Source organism: Staurois parvus, unplaced genomic scaffold (genome assembly GCF_062004578.1).
Source record: "Staurois parvus isolate SC_StPar_1 unplaced genomic scaffold, SC_StPar_1.0 ptg000124l, whole genome shotgun sequence".
NCBI lineage: Eukaryota > Metazoa > Chordata > Amphibia > Anura > Ranidae > Staurois > Staurois parvus.
In genome coordinates, this window is record NW_028317920.1 from 4,089,382 (window position 1) to 4,110,039 (window position 20,658).

Sequence of the window (20,658 nt, forward strand, 5' to 3'; positions counted from 1 at the left end):
GGTCAATACAGAGGCATATTTACCACAAGGCATTTGCCCAGGGTGGCATTTTTAAGAGGGGCAGCGCCGCCCCCCCCCCCCCCAAAAGGGCTAATATTACTTTGCAACATCCACTGCACACCAGCTGAAATTTCAGATCAGGAGGTCAATGCAGGGACGTATTTACCACAAGACAAACAAGGCATTTGGCTAGGGCGGCATTTTTCAGGGGGGCAGCGCCGCCTCCAAAATAAGGGATAGAAGAAGGGACACACGCAGCATGGGGACCAGGTGGGACCTAAAAGAGGCTGCAGGCTGCTTGATGGTGTATGCAGAGCCTGACTCTTGTTCCCGGGATGTCCGGAGCTGTGAAGGTGAGGGTCTTCTCTCTTGCTGGGGTGGGGTTGCCAGTGTATGGGGGGTGGTGGTAGTGGAAGGCTCTCTCGGGCGAGGGTGGGGGCTGGGGTCTTGTTGGTCAATGTCAGGGTCTCTTTGTGGGGGAGAGGGATGTTAGTTGGTGTCAGGGTCTCTCCAGGAAGGGGGGGGAGCCAATTATTTTGTTGCCTAGGGCAGTATGAAACCTAAATACACCACTGGTCCCAGCATCAATTATATTTGAATGTATGCTCAGTAATGTGTCAATGTCAGGGGCGGACTGACCATTTGGAAACTCAGGCACTGCCCGAGGGCCCGGGGTCAGTAGGGGGCCCCATGAGATTCCCCGGTACCTTTTTCATAGGCTTTTTTGAGTTTGGGCAAGGACACAGGGGCCCCATGATCCCCTATTGCCCAAGGGCCCCATGAGTTGTCAGTCCGCCCCTGGTCAATGTAACACTCCCAGGAAATAATGAACTCTCACAGAGATCACAGTACGCCCCCTGACAAGGCCTTCATCTGCTTTTCTCTCCAGAAGGACAGAACCATCTTTGTTCAGGCATCATCCAGGGCCACCATCCACTTCCTGGACTGAGATTCTGGCTCAGAGATAACCCAGGCATATAAATCTTGGTTAAAAAACACATAAATTGCAGCGCAATAGTAGACAAATACATCAAAATACAATTAAATCAGACAGAGATTCCATAAATCACTGTTAATAATCAGAAGACAATAGAATAGTCCAGCGATTCAAACTGATGGTCACATTCATACATCCAAGTGTAGAGGTGCTCTGTCCCACCAACAAAGGTAACTATGGCCGCTCATCTTACCGATATGACCCCTGAGCAATCAGGAAAATCATCTCACGCTTTTCCTCCTTGGGGACCAAACCGGATGTGGAATCTCCTGCTTTCTCACAAACTTGTGATGTATTCACAAGGATATGTCATCACAAAAGTAAAAAAACGCATAGTGCTCTCTGCTATCAAAATGTATTGTAGCTATAAAAGTAAAATTACACTCACAAAAGTGGCACAGTGCATAAAAGTGTGTTCTTGATACAGCGGCATGCAGCCGATCCAAACAGAGCCGCGGGAGACATCAGAGACATGGGTTCCTGCTAACGAAGTCTCGCTCAGGACGTAACACGTACGGGAGGAGGGGCCACGCCCCTTGTCTTCTGATTACCCTGTTCAACAAATTTTTATTTTTTGCCAGTTTTGGAAACAAAAGGATCCATTTCTTAATGAATTTCACATTCTGAGTTCAAATATAACAATGAAATTTGTCAATTGGCTCTAGTTTTTCTGTAAACGGAAAGTTTTCTACTATAGGCGTAATGACTACATAATGCACAATAATTATATAGATAGATGTCTTTCCACAAATATAAAGCAAGTGATATTGACTACATAACAAAGCCTAAATGGCATAATATATTGCATAGGATTACCAAGAAAAATTATAGCCATAAGCTAAGTTGAATCATTTTAATACTTAGGATTCTCACTAGTTTTGTCTTCAGTTTGTGTCGGTTTTGCTTCTCTTGGCTTTTCTCTTGTATTCGAGGAAAGGGCTATCTCTTACAACTGCACGTGACTACACGCTTCAGGTTCTTCCTCACTTGACTCAACCATGAAGGATTCTGGTGCTTTAGGAATTGGTAGCCCCTCTCCATGAGGAACTGGACGTATTGCCGATGGAATATTTGGATAGTGCACAGATAATTTTTTCTTCTTATTTAGCACTTTTACAATTGGAGGCACCATACAAAAGTAACAATTACTAACATGATCTGTTGGCTCTCTCCAAATCATTGGCACAGCGAAAGGCATAGATGCCTTTTTTCCATTCAACCATTGCTCCAGTGCCGTCCCACAAGAATTGCAGCATATATGTGGTGCCCAGCTCTTGTCCTGGTCTCCTATCTTGCAGCCAAAATACAAGTTGTAGGCTTTCTTAATCATTCCTGTTATCCTCCTTTTTTGTGAGATAAAAGTTATTTCACCGCAGATATAGCAGAAATTATCTGCTTTATTCACACAAGTTCGAGGCATTACTGAGTAGCCTATATAAGCATAAAACGAAATGTAAAGACGCTGTCGAACTACAATCAGCTACAGATACTGCAGCTTTTATGCAGTGAAGTGATGCAATTAAAGGCTAATATTGCATCATCTCAGTATACATGCAATTTTCTATTGGTCACCAGTATCAATTGCGCAATATGCAGCTGAAGTTGCATCATAATTTTGAATGGCTTACGTCATTAGATGGGTGAATATATCATGGAAACTAGAGCCAATCAACATTTTTTAGGGTCATTTTCGTTTTCAGCACCCCAAAATTATGTAAGATTAGCTAATTTTATGCCCAAAACTTTTTACCTGTTGAACAGTGTTATTGACAGTGATTACTATTGAGCTGCACTTTATGTGTGTTTTTAAATTTGAATGAGGTATTGTGGATTGTGCCTTAAGAGTTTAGCTTGCAATATGCAGTTCATTTTTGGGCACCAATTCACAAAAAGAACATTGGGGAACTGGAGAAAGTACAGAGATAATAATATTGAATAGGAGTAAAAAAAAAAAAAAACTTAATGCATGTAGTTCACTAACCCACCATAGGTGGCAGTGTCTCATTGATTTATGTGATGGTTCCAGACTTCAGACTGCTTTTATTATTATTATTATACAGGATTTATATAGCGCCAACAGTTTGCGCAGCGATTTACAAAATGAAGGCAGACATTACAGTTACAATACAATTTGGTACAAGAGTAAACAGAGGGCACTGCTCGTTAGAGCTTACAATCTAGGAGGAAGGGTTGAGGGATATAAAAGGTAATAGCTGTAGGGGATGAGCTGATGGAGGAAATAAAAGGCAGTTTACTAGTTAGAAGCAGGATAGGCTTCTTTAAAGAGAAGGGGTTTCAGGGATTGTCTAAAGGTGGATAGATTAGGAGACAGACAGATTTGGGTAGGGAGTTCCATAGGATGGGAAAAGCTCAGGAGACGTCCTGGAGGTGAGCATGGAAAGAGGTGACACGGGAACTAGAGAGTAGAATGTCTTGGGAGGATCGAAGAGAGCAGTTTGGTTGATATTTTAAGACCTGGTTGGTGATGTAGCTGGGGGCAGAATTGTGGATTGCTTTGTAAGTTGTTAGTATTTTGAATTTTATTAGTTGGGAAAGTGGAAGCCAGTTGAGGGATTGGCAGAGAGGGATGGAGGACACTGAGTGGAGGCCAGTGGAGGGATTGCCAGAGAGGGGTGGAGGACACTGAGTGGAAGCCAGTGGAGGGATTGGCAGAGAGGGGTGGAGGACACTGTTTGGAAGCCAGTGGAGGGATTGGCAGAGAGGGATGGAGGAAACTGAGTGGAGGCCAGTGGAGGGATTGGCAGAGAGGGGTGTAGGACACTGATTGGAAGCCAGTGGAGGGATTGGCAGAGAGGGGTGGAGGACACTGATTGGAGGCCAGTGGAGGGATTGGCAGAGAGGGATGGAGGAAACTGAGTGGAGGCCAGTGGAGGGATTGGCAGAGAGGGGTGTAGGACACTGATTGGAAGCCAGTGGAGGGATTGGCAGAGAGGGGTGGAGGACACTGATTGGAGGCCAGTGGAGGGATTGGCAGAGAGGGGTGGAGGACACTGAGTGGAGGCCAGTGGAGGGATTGGCAGAGAGGGATGGAGGACTCTGAGTGGAGGCCAGTGGAGGGATTGGCAGAGAGGGATGGAGGACACTGAGTCGAAGCCAGTGGAGGGATTGGCAGAGAGGGATGGAGGACACTGAGTGGAGGCCAGTGGAGGGATTGGCAGAGAGGGATGGAGGACACTGAGTGGAAGCCAGTGGAGGGATTGGCAGAGAGGGGTGGAGGACACTGATTGGAAGCCAGTGGAGGGATTGGCACAGAGGGATGGAGGAAACTGAGTGGAGGCCAGTGGAGGGATTGGCAGAGAGGGGTGTAGGACACTGATTGGAAGCCAGTGGAGGGATTGGCAGAGAGGGGTGGAGGACACTGATTGGAGACCAGTGGAGGGATTGGCAGAGAGGGGTGGAGGACACTGAGTGGAAGCCAGTGAAGGGATTGGCAGAGAGGGGTAGCAGACACTGAACGGTTGGTAAGATGGATGAGTCTGGCAGCAGTATTCATGATGGACTGGAGGGGGGAGTGGCCTATGTAAAGGTAAGCCAATGAGGAGGGAGTTGCAGTAGTCGAGTCGAGAGATGACCAGGGAGTGAATTAGGGGCTTTGTGGTGTCATTGGTTAAAAAGGGGCGTATCCTGGAGATGTTGCGGAGGTTGAGGCAGCATGATTTGGACAAGGATTGTATGTGGGCTGAAAGGATAGTTGAGATCCAGGGTTACCCCTAGCACCCTGGCATGCAGGGATGGGTTGATAGTGGTGCTATTGATCCTGACTGAGAAATCAGGGGAAGAGACACGTGGGGGAGGGAATATTATGAGCTCAGTTTGGATAGATTGAGTTTTAGGAAGTGGTGTGACATCCAGTCTGATATGTCTGTTAGTAAATCGGTGATATGTGAGGAAACTGATGGGGTGAACTGAGGAGTAGAGAGACAGATTTGTGTGTCATCAGCATAGAGATGGTATTGGAAACCATGGGAAGGTATCGGCTGACCCAAGGAAGACGTGTAGATGTAGAATAGGAGAGGTCCAAGGACAGAACCTTGTGGGACCCCGACAGTAAGAGGAGTAGGAGAGGAGGAAGTAGAGTTGTAAGTGACACCGAAGGTGCGATGAGATAGGTAAGATTTGAACCAACAGAGAGTACAGTCATGGAGGTCAAGTAAATAGAGTTTTCTGAGGTGGAGGGGGTGGTCAACTGTGTCAAAGGCAGCGGAGAGGTCCAAAAATAAGAGTACGGAATAGTGACCATTGCTTTTAGCTGTTAGTAAGTTGTTTGTGAGTTTTGGGAGAGCAGTTTCTGTGGAGTGTTGTGGGCAGAATGCAGACTGAAGAGGACTGAGAAGGTTATTCTCAATGAGGTGGCAGCTCAGCTGGTTGTAGACTTGACGTTCAAGGCAAATGGGAGTAAGGAGATAGTTCTTAGGTTGTTAAGATTGGTGGGGTCCAGTGAGGCCTTTTTAAGTACAGGGGTGACTAGCGCATGTTTCATAGAGTTGGGGAAGATGCCAGTAGAAAGGGAGAGATTGAAGATACGAGTTGAAGAATGAAGGATAGAGCCAGAGGGTGACATTTACTCCTAAGATAGGTAAAAGTTGCATATTGCTTCTTCTTCTTTTTCTCCAGCTACAACCACAAAGGCAGTTTACATGCTAGAACTTGCTTTTCTACAGCATGGAACTCCAGACAGCTTTTTTTTTTATCCAAGTGGTTATATTTGTTTCTTGTATTGTATTGCGTTGTCATCTTAAACCAGACCCAGCATTGAATACATTTTTCATGTTAGGTCCATGCATGCTAAGTAATGTGTAAGTGCAATATTCTTAGGTATTTATTAACTCTCAAAGGGATCACAGTTTCCAGAAGGATGGTGTCATCTTTGTTCAGGCATCGTCCAAGGGCACCATCTACTTCCTGGAATGAGATGCCGACTCCTTATCATGTAATCATAGTTCCCTTGCAGTTCTTGGCTGCACAGGCGTAACTACAGGGGTCTCAGGGGTCACAATTGCAACCAAGCTCCATGCTTCAGGGGTCCCTTGCGGCTCCCCTGTCACACTCAGCTCTACGCCTTGATAGGAGGGGCAGCAGGGGGGCATCATGGCATATTCAGGAACCGATCTGTCCATTTCCCTTCTGCAGCCACTAAAAGCCCACTTCTCCTCCTCTCCCTCCCTTCAGTAACAGGAGGAAAATGGAGAGTATCGGTTCCTCTATATGCTTTCCTCACTGCCCCTCCGATTTAGGTTACTTATCTGCTGCCCCCAGGGACCCTGTGTGTTCTCCTTGTCCCCCCTAAGCCCCCCAGTGAAGCTGGCTTCCCCCATCCCCTCTCCCTCTGGTTGCTGCGGGGGATGTGTTGGGAGGAAGAGTGCGGAAGGGGCCAGTAAATGTCATTTACTGGACCCTTCCTTTTCTGACTGGACACAGTGAGTTATCCGTACCAATCGCTGACTCTCTTCATTCACAACTGTACTTAGTATGCTTCGACTTATGAATGAATTGGAAGCTCTGTATGGAGCTGTTCCTGTCCATTCATTCTGTGCAGCTGAGGCTGCAGTCATCGGGATTTAGGACTGTGTCCTAAATCTCCTTTCTCTGCCCCAAAGGTGGAACATCAGAGGTCTATTTAGACTCCTGATATTTCACCAAAGCTCCCCAATGGGGCTCCTAAACAAATTGTAAAAAATTATAAAAATATAAAATCCTTAAAAAAATATACATTGTAAAAAATATTAAAAGAAAAAGAAAAAACTGATACCAGGGGCGGAACTACCAGGGTCACAAAGGTCGCACTTGCGACTGGGCCTTGGTGTTCTGCCACACCATGGTAGGGAATCATGATGGCAAAAAGGGGCCAGCTGCAGAGCACGTCCTGCTGCGGGACCATAATAAAGGGCCCTGCGATGGGAGTAAAGGGCCCCAGAATCAGTGGTAAGGGCTCTGGCAGGGGGCCATGGGGGCCCTTCATGGTTTCTATGCCTCTGCATATCTGTCTAACACAAATCAGCCCCTCCTGCAGCCTCTCACCTTGTGAATGACTACAAAGTTACATTGTAGTAGTCTGATCACTGGGGGGGGGGGGGGGGGGTGGAGACTGAGGAAATGCTTCCTCCTGCCTGCAGCAGACAGATTACATCATTTCAGTCTAGGTAAAGGCACTGAACCTGAGCTCAAGGATGACTTTTTTAATTATAGGAGATGGAGCTTGTTTGACGGCACTTTATATGTAGCGTGTCAGGAATTTGTTCATGCAGATTAAGAAGGTTCATGTTAACATGTTTCAGACACTGGGGGCTAGAAGGATACATGTGCAGCAAGATTTACAAGAGGGGTTCCTCTCCAGAGTGAATAACAATGACGCACCGTCCTTTATGTAGACCGGTATAGTACAATCACATGGACGGCTGATGAGATAAGTGGCACATGTAGTTTAGCTGCGTCTATAACTGATTGGCTGGAGCTACGCTATGAGAGCAGAATTGTTTTTTTGGAAGCCACTGGGTAGATATCTGATCCATCTGATGTACCACCGCTGTGCTTGGCGTCTCCAGAAATCTGGGTTCAATATCCCGGGATACACGCCGCGGGGCAGGACGAGTGTTTGTGTCTCTGTGCCAGGAGCGCCATCTGCTGCATTAATTCAGGAAGGGCAGAGGGTCACAGGGCGGCCAGGGACTGAATGTATAATGTGCAGGAGAAGATGGGATGATTTAAAGCTGAACTCCAGGCAGATATAAAATCATAGTTTATTCAAGCATAACATACAGTTAGCATAAGTACCCGAATCTGATTTCATTTTACCCACTTGGAATACCCATACCCAGCAACACTCAGACTGGGAGAAGGAGAGGGAGTAGTAGGAGCCAGTCCTGACTCTCTTGGTTTGTTCAATGCAAGCCGGTGAGCTGTGAAAGTGTGTACAAGTTAGCCTAGCAGAGGGATGACTTCATCTGTGTGCTTGTCCAATCACAAACAAGCAAAGGGGTGTGTCCTAGACCAGGCTGTACTGTTAAACTGCACTGGGGGTCAGGAACTTGTCTGGTAGTGATGGATCTGAATCAAAAGGCTAAATGACCAATATTCAGGGGCGGACTGACAACTCATGGGGCCCCCGAGCAATAGGGGATCATGGGGCCCCTGTGTCCTTGCCCAAACTCAAAAAAGCCTATGAAAAAGGTACCAGGGGCATCTCATGGGGCCCCCTACTGACCCCGGGCCCTCAGGCAGTGCCCGAGTTTCCAAATGGTCAGTCCGCCCCTGGTAGAGACCGATTGGCAGTGTAGTCTGGACTGGACCTCAGTATGATATGGAGACCCTTGCCATTGCGATCAAAGCATTTTCCTCTTGAGCATTTACCTTTTTTTTTTTTTTTTTAGGTTTCTTCTTTGAACCGACCATATTTACAGATGTCACTGATGAGATGTTCATCGCTAAAGAAGAGTCCTTTGGCCCAGTGATGATAATATCCAAATTTGAAAATGGGTAAGGGCAGCGGTGTCACTTGACTGGTTGGGGGGTAGTCATTCAGTCATGCCTACAGAAACCCTGCTGTGAACAGTGAACCACCATTGGAAATCATGGAGCCCTGTACAAGCGTACCTGATAGACCCCCTCCCTAGAGTCTGCCCATACACATTAACACCCTCCCCCTCCCTCAGTGTCTCCTCATATACTTGAAGCACCCCCTCCAATCTCCCCCAATGTCTCCTCATAAACCTTAAGTGCTCACCCAGTGTCTTCTCATAGACTTTAAGTGCCCCCTCCAGCCAGTGTTTCCCCATAAACTTTAACCCCCCCCATATCTTCCAACAAACTTTATGTACCCCCAGTGTCTCTCCATAAACATAAAGTTTGTTGGAAGATATGGGGGGCTTAAAGTTTATGGGAAGACACTGGGGGTGCTTAAAGTTTATGGGGAGACACGGGGGGGCACTTAAAGTTTGTGGGAAGATATGGGGGCTTAAAGTGCCCCCTCGTGTCTCCCCATAAACTTTAAGCACCCCCAGTGTCTCCTCATAAACTTTAAGCACTCCCATATCTTTCCACAAACTTTAGGTGCCCCCCATGTCTCCCCATAAACTTTAAGCACCCCCAGTGTTTCCCCATGAACTGTAAGCCCCCCATATCTTCCCACAAACTTTAAGTGTCCCCCCTGTGTCTCCTCGTAAACTTTAAGCCCCCCCCAGTGTCTCCCCGTAAACTTTAAGCCCCCCATATCTTGCCACAAACTTTAAGTGCCCCCCATGTCTCCCCATAAACTTTAAGCACCCCCAGTGTCGTACCATAAACTTTAAGCCCCCATATCTTCCCACAAACTTTAAGTGTCCCCCCTGTGTCTCCCCATAAATGTTAAGCACCCCCAGTGTCTCCCCATAAACTTTAAGCCCCCCATATCTTCCCACAAACTTTAGGTGCCCCCATGTCTCCCCATAAACGTTAAGCGCCCCCAGTGTCTCCCCATAAACTTTAAGCCCCCCATATCTTCCCACAAACTTTAGGTGCCCCCATGTCTCCCCATAAACGTTAAGCGCCCCCAGTGTCTCTCCATAAACTTTAAGCCCCCCATATCTTCCCACAAACTTTAAGTGCCCCCATGTCTCCCCATAAAGTTTAAACACCTGTGGACACAGTCAAACAGTCCTAGCTCAGGGCCTGCATCCAGACCCCATACCACCCTCCTAGAGATGGGAAAGCCATTTTGTTTTTTTTCCTAGAAAAATTGGAAAAAAAGAAGTGTGGAATATGTTTTTTTACAATGATAAGTAAAATATCTCTGACCTGGTATTAAAACTATATAAAAGAAAAGTAATAAAACCTCTTGCGCTTAGGTGCATTGCTAGGAATGTATTCCACATGTCTGGCTAGTAGGTATGGCGCCAAAGCCAAAGGGCGCAGCGACCTAGTGCATTACCAGAAAAACAATTTATTTAAATGTAAAAAGTAGGTAAACTACTAACACACAGGATATGTATAGGCATGTAATAGGATGCAGATGAGACCACCTCTAGGTCCATGGTACACAGACAGTGATGTGGGAAGTCTCTGTAGTGTCTTAAGGCTTACGGACCTTTGCCTTCAAAGCCAAAGAAAGTATGAATAATACTATAATGACCTTTATATGACTAATAATGGGCTGCCTTAGACTGCCACTGCACTATTCTCCTTTGTTCTGCTGGAATGACGTTGCACGGGGGTTATCCACATTTATCCCCTGTTGGGCCTAGGCCACCCTGATGACCCGATTGGGTCTGGGCCTAGTACACGTGCAAAATACATGCCAAAAATGATCAATTAACCTCCCCCCAATGTATTTTGCACCACTAATTTTCCTTTATTGCAATGAGCAGCCATTTTCAACCAAAGTTCCATGGAACGCTAAGGTTCCTTTCAGAGGTTTCCAGAGCTGTGGCTGATTGACCTCCCATCTGATGGTATCTGCATAGTTCCAGGTCCACCATCACTTGACAGAACCAGTGGCATGACACCAATTATCTTTTTAGCTGGTTGTAAGAGGGCATTCTGACTACAATGTAAGGGGGGTATCTTCCCACTGACCCCTGTTGAATTGGATTTAGTAGGGGTTCCTCAAGACCTGAAAATTAATTTAAGGGTTCATCTAGATCAGCCATTCTCAACCATGGTTCCTCCAGAAGTGTCTAGGGATTTCTTTGTGCTGTGGGTTATTGACCTCCTATCTGATGGTGTCTGCATAGTTCCAGGACCAATGCTAATTGGTAATTTCAGTGGATTGACACCAAAGATCTTTTTAGCTAAGGCGGGTATTCTGTCTACAATGTATAGAAGGCATCTTCCCACTGACCCCAATGAATTAGTTTTAGCTGAAGTTCCTGAGATCTGAGGGGTTTCTCTAGGACAGCCATTCTCAACCAGGGTTTCTCCATAGATTGCTAGGGGTTCCTTGAGCTGTGACTCATTTACACCAATTATTTTTTTAGCTGTCTGTCAGGGTGGCATTCTGACCACCACTGTAAGGGGGCATACTTGCCACTGACCACCAATGTAAGGGCCATTTTTCTCAATGAATTGGTTTTAGTAGGAGCTCCTTGAGACCTGGAGTAAAAAGAGTTGAGAGCGTTGCTGACTTGGAGGTTCAATCATAAGTTTGATATAATAGTGAAAGGGTCAGCACACCCTAAAGCAATTTTTAATTTATAGGTGTAGAACTACCCCCTTAGGAGTCAAAGCATGCATTTTTCTTCCACACTTTGTACACTGGAGTCAGTAAACAGTCTTTGAGCTTGGTTTTGCGATTTTATTAGGGGGTTTAGAACTTGAATGGGGTTGAGGGGTATATGGGATGCCCAAGGAAACTGCAGACTTGAGGACAAACTCCTTAGCAACTATGTACAGATGTGGACGAATACAGTCTCTCCTTTAAGAGCATTGCAGCTCTCTGGTGTACCTCCTCGGACCCCAGATAAATCCTCCTATTCATCCAGTTGCACTGAGGGTATTCTCTGGGCAAGGGGGCCCAGAAACTGACTATTTAGCACAGCAGCCACAGATAAGAAGCTAGTTGGGTTTTCCACTTGACTGTCCTCTCCCCTTATGTGGCCCAGGGGGTGTAAAAGTACTTACAATGTCCTCTCCTGATAGCTTAATGGTTGGTGGCTGCCTCCAGGCCTTCCAATGGGCTGGCTCCTTCCCTGCTGCTCAGGATTGTCCTCCCTTGGAGATGGTGGTACCGTGGACATCCTATTCTCCAGCACCTACCTGTAGGTAGGCCCCTTCCCTGAGCCCCCACACTCCAGCCTCTCACTCCATCTTCCACCCAACACTGCTCCCTTCCACCCAGGCTCTGCAATACCTAAGGGTTGCCTTGGTCACCATGTCCAGCCTCCTGACAGGGATTGGCCAAGGTCCCTCAAGTATGCAGATCCGAGCCTCCTCACCTCCTCCATCCCGCCTCCAGAAAGCTCTCAGGTTTCAGGAGAGGCAGGAGGGCGGCAGTAAGCCCTGACCTTCAGAACCTCCCTAGGCTGGCTCTAGGTGAACTCCTGCCTCGCTCCCAGGCTGACTCACCCCAGGCTGCTACCCAGCCTATGACTGACAAAAAAACGACCTAGTTAACCTGGAGGACATTACATAGGTAAACTTAGTGCGCTGAGTGTCCACAGAAGCCAATCCCAATCTATGTTTTGTCACGTGGGATGACTTGTAACTGTCCTTTGTTATATACGTCCACCAGACATCTGACTGTGTGTCCTGTTTTTCAGAGACATTGATGGTGTTCTGAAGCGGGCGAACGACACGGAGTACGGCTTGGCGTCTGGCGTGTTCACCAAGGACATCAACAAAGCTCTGTACGTCAGCGAGAAGCTCCAGGCTGGCACAGTGTTCGTCAATACGTACAATAAAACAGACGTCGCTGCTCCATTTGGGGGCTTCAAGCAGTCAGGATTTGGCAAAGATCTAGGTGAGAACAAGCTTGGTTCTATATTGCATACAAGTTTTTATTACCAATAAAAGGCTTGCTCCACTGTGTGGTCTTGTGGTGCCCCTCTCTCCCTTCCCTTTGATAAGATATTTCTCTCTACACATTGTTGAAACACATCTCAATCAAATGGGGATAATTACTTTAGAATCCCTTCACTACAGGAGATAAAGAAAATAAAGTACTTTATGCACAAAGCAATGGTGTCTGCTACATAGCAGCCCATAGATTGTGCAATTTTCTTTCCTTCCACCATGGATGGAAGGAAAGAAATTTGCTTGATTTCCACATCAACACAGTCAGTGTTGATGGGGGAATCCCTCCCATGTGCTAATGTGCTCTACTGGTGGGGGGTCTTCCCTGCCGGCAGAACGCAATGGTCAATGCTGGTGGCTATAGCCGCGGGCAGTGAGTGAATGAAAAAAATCTGACAGGCTGGCTGTGCTGAAGTCAATTAATGGATCGACTTCAGTACAGCCAGCGTGCCCATAGATGGATCGAATCTCGGCCAGTCCCTGTTGGACCACCCTCTGTTTGATCCATCTATGGGCGTGAGCATCTATGTTGATAGGCGTGTGTTTGCTTCAGAACTGCTAAAAAAAAAAAAAAAAAAAAAAAAAATATATTGCATACAAGTAATGGATTTGAAAAATGGGAACCCTTCCTCCGCAGGAGACATCCGGCCACCGTCGCCCTTTGTGTATGTAAAACTACCGGGATGGAACTGCAAAACAAACCTATGTGCTGTGCACTTGTAAACGGGAGGGGGTCCCATATTGGCCCATTTGTTGGTTTAGCGCCTTTGTTCTGATTGTGATTTATAGGGATGGAACTGCAGCTCTATTTCTGACTATGCAGATTTCAAACCAGATTTCCAATTGAACTACATTTTTCAGAAAGCAGCCGCAGCCTTAGTAGATAAGCCTGTCTCCTGCCAGCATGCTGCAGAGAAGGACTCTTGCTCTCTGTGTGGAAACAGCGGTCTCTCTGCAGAGGTCTGACATGTCCACTGGAGAGTCAGGCATATAGCTCTGGAATCAGCATTCCTTGCTGATTGGAGAGCTCCGCTTTTATGCTGGCCATAGACGGGACAAAAATCAGCCGATTTTTCGGCCAAAAAAAAAATCGGACGATTTTCGCACCGTTAGTCGGCCGTTTTTCGGGCTTTTTGCACATTTTTTTATCAGGCATGTTGGAAAATTTGCGGCCGATTTTGATGATCAGCCGATTTTCCTGGCAATGATGGGCAAATCAGCTGAATCAGCCGATCGTTTTACCGATAAAAAGTCTGCGCATGAGCCATGACCTGCAAGGAGAAAAAGAAGATGAAGAAGAAGAATAAGAAGAAGTAGAAGAAGAAGTATTCCAGTCCGCTATTATATTTTATATGAAAAAGTCTTGTGGTGGCAACAAATGTATCCATTTGTATCCAAATAATGTAGTACAATGTTTTTATTTGGATACAAATGGATACATTTGTTGCAACCACAAGACTTTTTCATATAAAATATAATAGCGGACTGGAATTCTTCTTCTTCTTCCTCTTCTTTTTCTTATTATTATTCTTCTTATTCTAATTCTTATTCTTATTTTTCTTATTCATTCTTCTTTTTCTTCTTCTTCTTCTTCTTCTTATTCTAATTCTTCTCCTTCTTCTTATTCCTATTCATTCTTATTATTATTATTTTCTTCTTCTTCTTCTAATTCTTCTTCTTATTCATTCTTTTTCTTCTTCTTCTTCTTCTTAATCTTATTATTATTATTTTTCTGCTTCTTCTTCTTATTTTTCTTATTATTATTCTAATTCTTCTCTTTCTTCTTATTCTTATTCATTCTCCTTCTTCTTATTATTATTATTTTTCTTATTCTTCTTCTCCTTCTTCTTATTCTTATTCATTCTTCTTTTTCTTCTTCTTATTTTAATGCTTCTCCTTCTTCTTCTCCTTATTCCTCTTCTTATTTTTCTTATTCTAATTCTTCTTCTCCTTCTTCTTCTTTTTCTTATTCTTCTTGTTCTTATTCTTCTTATTATTCTTATTTTTCTTATTCATTCTTCTTCTTCTTCTGTATTGCTGTCACATATGGTGTGCTCCCCTGTCTCTGCAAGGGACAGAAGTTATGGGGTTAATGTCGGCCATAATGCCGGCCATCGACGGGACGAAAATTGGCCGATTTTTTTACCATTGGTGGTAAGGTCGGCCGATCAAACAACTGATTTTTTGGGGGTTTTTAAAAAAAAATCAGCCGATTTTCGACCTGTCTATGGCCTGCATTACTCACTAGGGGGCATGTCTGACCTCTGCAGAGAGACCACTTCTTCCACGCAGAGAGCATGGGTCTTTCTCTGCAGAGAAGGACTCTTGCAGAATGAGGACAATGGAATGCAGGACTGTAGAACTGATGCGCTTTTGGTTTTATTTCAGGTGAAGAAGCATTAAATGAATATCTAAAGACAAAAGCCGTGACCATTGAGTACTAGGACGGTGATCTATTCTACAGACTGGAGATGCTGTTTCTGGATGGACATAACAGTGTGACAACAGAAGGCTGTATAATAAAATGCTGAAGTCCTCGTCGTTGTGAAGACATACTTCTCTGGTGAACGTTCCTTATAATGGAGAACCTTCTCTGTCCGATCTTTTTGGCACCTTCTTTTTCCCAGATGAAGATGAGATGAATTTTCCGATCTGATATAATTATTTTGCTTCATTAACAGACCATCTCAGGGACAAAACTACACTGTTCAAGGCCAAACTAAATCATAAATTAGATTTTAATATCTACAGGTGAATGCAATCGTCTCTTGAGACAGAAGATATAATAGAGCAGAAACCCAACCAAAAATAACAAGAAAAAAATAAAAAGCCCATTAATAGATAAAATAAATAAAGCAACTTTTGCTGCACTATTCCCTGTCAATCCAGAGCTCTGCCCAGCAGTACTTCTTTTCTACCACTAGATGTCCTCAGTCTGATGCCCATCATCCTTCACCCTGGGCTGGCTCCCAGACTGTGACTGGACAGTGAATGGAGAAGCAGCGCAGAGCTTATCTCTCCGTCACTCTGCTCTCTCCTCCTATCAGCATGCTTGTCAGCACATGAGTTTATTGGCTCCTTGCGCTGCTTCTCCTTCCCTCAGTCTAAGCTCTGCTTTACAACAACTGCTTGCAGTTTAAACAACACATTTAGTGTTTTTTTTATATACAGAACTGCATCAGTTGGTGTCTATTATATCTGCATGGAGTTTAGTTTTTAAATAAAGTTGGCCTGGAGCAATTGTCCACTATTGCCACAGGAGAAAACTTCCAACTGTCACTTTGCTGCCTCCTTATATCTAATACAGCAGCTTACACAGAGCAATAAGCAGCAAGGCAACTCACATTCTATGTGTTGGAAAGTTCCATACATCGCTGGAAATATATGTACGTCTTATACACATTAGTTTGAACGCACTTTTTTAGGCGTCAATTTTAAAATCTCATTTTATTCAGCTGAAAATAACTGTCACTTTTTAAAAACTAAGGCTCCTTACCCTAGTGTATTAGATTTGTGCACTGAGCCCTAAATAATGTTTGTTTTAGGTTTAGAGGTCCATAGAAGCGCCATGCACATAGGAATATATTTATAAAAAATGTACGGATGTCTCCAGCATTCACACAGCCACTGCGAATAATCCCTGCAACTTGTGTAAGATGTTTACTTTTCAAGATGAGCTCCATCTGTTGGCCACAAGACGGTACTTTCCTGGAATACCCCAATCAGGAAATGCTGCGTTATGGCCACTAGATGGCGCTGCTGAACATCTAAAGTTGCAGAAATGACAAAATAGCGGGAAGCTCTGAAACACGTAACCACACCCCTTCCTAAGGTGACGTGGTGATGTCACTTCTGGTTCTGTCCATGCTGTTTCCTCCACATCTGGACGCAAGTCCTGGCTGCCTGTTAGTGCAGCTCGGATGAGACTGTTCAGAACTCTTCGGAGATCCGATTGTGAGCTCACCCCTCCACCACAGATACCTGCGATGTGCCGGCCTGGTTCTTTTAATATGTTTCCATTTCCTAACTTGCTACACTTAGCTGGCGCCCCTGTGTTTCCTTGTGAACATCTACAGTAAATATATGTTTTATTTATTTCAGGTACTTATATAGAACCATCAGTATATGCAGCACTTTACATATACATTGTACATTCACATCAGTCCCTAACCCTCAAGGGGTGTACAATCTAAGGTCCCTAACCCTCAAGGGGTGTACAATCTAAGGTCCCTAACTCACATTCATACATAGACATACTAGGGACAATTTAGACAGGAACCAATTCACCTACCAGCATGTCTTTGGAGTGTGGGACTAAACCAGACTACCTGGAGGAAACCCATGCAGGCACAGGGAGAACATGCAACCTCCAGGCAGGTGGTGCCATGGTTGGGATTTGAACCAATGACCCCAGTACTGCCAGGTGGAAGTGCTAACCATTTAGCCACTGTGCTGCCCAGATCCCCCCCCCCCATCCCATCCCATCTCCTAGTACAGGGGTAGGCAACCTGTGGTTCTCCAGCTGTTGCAGGACTACAAGTTCCAACATGTATGTATGAATGTGAGCTAGGGACCTTAGATTGTACACCCCTAGAGGGTTATTTATTTCAGGTACTTATATAGCTCCATCAATTTACGCAGCACTTTACATATATATTGTACATTCACATCAGTCCCTAACCCTCAAGGGGTGTACAATCTAAGGTCCCTAACCCTCAAGGGGTGTACAATCTAAGGTCCCTAACTCACATTCATACATACACATACTAGGGACAATTTAGACAGGAGCCAATTCACCTACCAGCATGTCTTTGGAGTGTGGGAGGAAACCGGAGTACCCAGAGGAAACTCACACAGGCAGAACATGCAAACTCCAGGCAGGTGGTGCCGTGGTTTGGATTTGAACCGGCGACCCGAGTACTGCCAGGCAGAAGTGCTAACCACTTAGCCACTGTGCTTCCTGTGCTAAGCCACAAATTATGAGGATTACAGTATTCATGATGACTGTGTGAACGCTTCAGACATTTACTCTGTTTTTGTTTGTTTTTTAAATAAACAGACCCCAGGACGTTCTTCTAAAATACATTTTGGAGGCGGCATTTTCTAGGCCTCCTTAGAGCATGTACTAAGTATTCTCACAGTATCAGAAAGCCACCCAAAAATGCATTTTAGGCACTTCTGAATATTCCAGGCCCATTCACATTTATGCATTGTGTTTCAGTGCATTAATGCACATGAATGATCACATATTATGGCACTTGTTGACATGCGTTGCATTAATGCAGCCCATTCATTAGGAAAAAATGTGCATGACCCTTTTTATTAATGCAGCGCACTACAACACACAGTATATGCATTGTGATACATTGTATACTGGGGCGCCATTCCCAGTGAATGGCACATATGTGATGCCATGCATTGTGGTAATGTCCACAAGGTTCACATCTGTGCGGGTGGTGCCGCTGTGGATCCGCACGAAAATCCGTTCAGCCGCACCACCCGCACAGAGGAATGCGGACCCGCGGGTGGGTGCCATTAGTTCTAATGGCATGACACCCGCACTGGAAAACGCAACTATACTGGAAACCGAGGTTCCCATGAGAGCTGCATTTTTGGAAGGAGTGAAGGGACTTCTTCCCTGCGTGTCACGGGGCACGGGAGTCCAAATGAATGGGCTCTCGTGTCCTCGCAAAACGCAGCCCGGCCGCATAGATGTGAACACCCACTTGTGCCACAATGCACAAGTATGAATGGGCCCTCAGAGGACATGCAGCTCAGCACCTAAGGGAGAGGAAGCGTGGAAAGAAGGAATCTTATCGTTTTTATATTTTTCTTACTAATGGAAACCGGATGGAAAGCACATGATCACACAATGTCATAGTAGAAGTCACCGGTCACACCGCTGTGATTTAAAATCGCGCAATTTGTGTGCGATTTGTGAGGACTTTATTGCTACTTGTGAAGATTTTCAATGATTTCTTGCAATTTGCAGCGCGATCTCCATTATATTCTATGTATGTGAAATCGCAACAAAACTGCAGAAAAAGTAATGCAAGAACTGCTTTAGAAATCGCGCTGCAGCCAATCGCATGTTAAGACACCGACATTCATTAGATGTGATTTCAGGTGCGATCTCAATTCCCAAATTGCACCTGAAATCGCACCCTTATGACCGGGCACTAGGCTGGCCATACACTATAAAAAGTATAAAGTTGTATTGAAACCGAAAAATAAAAATGTTATGATTTGCAGTTTATCAATTCTTAGACATGGTGGCCGCTTTATTGTTTTTTTTCTTTATTTAAACTGTTGATCAGACCAGTAGGGGGCAGGGGTGGACTGACTATTTGGAAACTCGGGCACTGCCTGAGGGCCCAGGGTCAGTAGGGGGCCCCATGAGATGCCCCTGGTACTTTTTCATAGGCTTTTTTGAGTTTGGGCAAGGACACAGGGGCCCCATGATCCCCTATTGCCTGGGGGTCCCATGAGTTGTCAGTCCGCCCCTGGTAGGGGGTCGTTCTCATGTGCCGTAGCCCTTGCCACAGCTTGGAACAGCAATCCGCAAGGGATCATTCTTCAGAGGGAGGTTCACAGGCAATATGTCACCTCCTTTTTTACCTTAATAATGTTTGTAATTTTCTTGAGATTTTTGGTTTGGATTTACCAAAAACCATATAATAGGAGCTCAAAACTAAACACTTTCAATTGTATCTAATTAGGCCGGCTCTTGCACTACATAGTTGAAGGCAAATCTAAAGAAAATTGGACAGAAAATTGTATAATGTATGGCCAGCCTTGGACACCAATACTCGGTACTTCTGATTAGTACACCTGTCCCCCTACCAGGAAATATTGCCTGTTGCTGGCCCCTTGGGACCAGGCTTGGAAAACGCTGATTTGATTTGATCCTTTTATAATTTGTATCTGTTTTCTATGTGTAAATTACATAATAAATTACTTTATAATGAATGCCAGAGTAAAGTTTATTCGTGAGTTTGGAAGTTTAGCTATTCAGCACCTTTGAGCTCTGCAGTATATATAGGTAGATCTTTAAATAAATTACATTTATTTTAAATTGTAAACATGAAATATATAGTTGAACTGTCCAAGCGGCTTCTGTACCTCCCCTGCACATCACTTCTGGCAGCCATGAGGAATTTTTGATAACGTGCACCCCTTGCTGGTCCTCCAGCTTGGCTAGGCTGTGCTTCATGCATTCAGCCAGCAGAGGGTGCTACTACAAGCACAGCAGAAGACCTTGTAACAAAGATGCTGAGGATGCCATAGTTACATCAATATCTATCTACACTTTAGGAAACAAAAGTGAATTGTAGACTAACAAATAATTCTGGTTTTCATGTTTGTCAGGGAAAGTCAATTATAAATTTGGTATTTGGGCAGAAAATGTTGTACTGTATCCGTTGCACTCAATACAGGCTCACCCAGAGTTTGTGCAGGGTGCTGTAGTAAATTGGTGAATGGCTCCTTCATTGAATAACAAAAAAAAAAAAAAAGAGTCTTCACCTTGATATAGTGATAATCTTGTCCTTTACTCAACTATAGCAACAGACATCACAAGCCGATGTTTCGGGATCTGGCAGGATACCTTTTTCAAGGCAGAGATAAAGGTTCCTGTGATGCCTGGTGCTTTATGTGAGTAAAGGACACGATTTTCACTATAATAAGTTGTGCTGAGGAAGTTTCTTATTTTATTGTGACAGCAAAAAATGACACTCTCTGACCAATTTTTCATGTTCTAATCCCAGGACACTACATAAGGACACATTCCTTAATGACAGATCCTACTAGAAGATTTTTAATATGGGTGACTCAGCTAAAGTGCTGTAGTTGTAGAAAGTGTGGACTGGGAGGTACAGAGCCATCAGCAGTGTGCAATGGAGCTCTGACCAGTAAGGGCAGGCATGTGTTGGAGACTGTGGACTAGGAGGTGCAGAGCCATCAGCAGTGTACAATGGAACTCTGACCAGTAAGGGCAGGCATGTGTCAAAGACTCTGGAGAGACTGTGGACTAGGAGGTGCACAGCCATCAGCAGTGTGCAATGGAGCTCCAACCAGTAAGGGCAGGCATGTGTTGGAGACTCTGGAGAGACTGTGGACTAGGAGGTGCAGAGCCATCAGCAGTGTGCAATGGAGCTCCA

At 45.0% G+C, this 20,658-nt stretch overlaps 1 protein-coding gene across 1 annotated transcript in view; it reads left to right on the plus strand.

Moving 5' to 3' along the window:
• Positions 1-19,468, plus strand: part of LOC149467092 (cytosolic 10-formyltetrahydrofolate dehydrogenase) — a 78,084-nt gene extending 58,616 nt beyond the window's left edge. Inside the window, exons 21-23 of the mRNA XM_089672288.1 lie at positions 8,386-8,491; positions 12,247-12,446; positions 14,888-19,468. Coding sequence (XP_089528414.1) covers positions 8,386-8,491; positions 12,247-12,446; positions 14,888-14,943 — 362 coding nt within the window. The 3' untranslated portion in view covers positions 14,944-19,468. The remainder of the gene's footprint in view (positions 1-8,385; positions 8,492-12,246; positions 12,447-14,887) is intronic.
• The last annotated feature ends 1,190 nt before the right edge of the window (positions 19,469-20,658 follow it).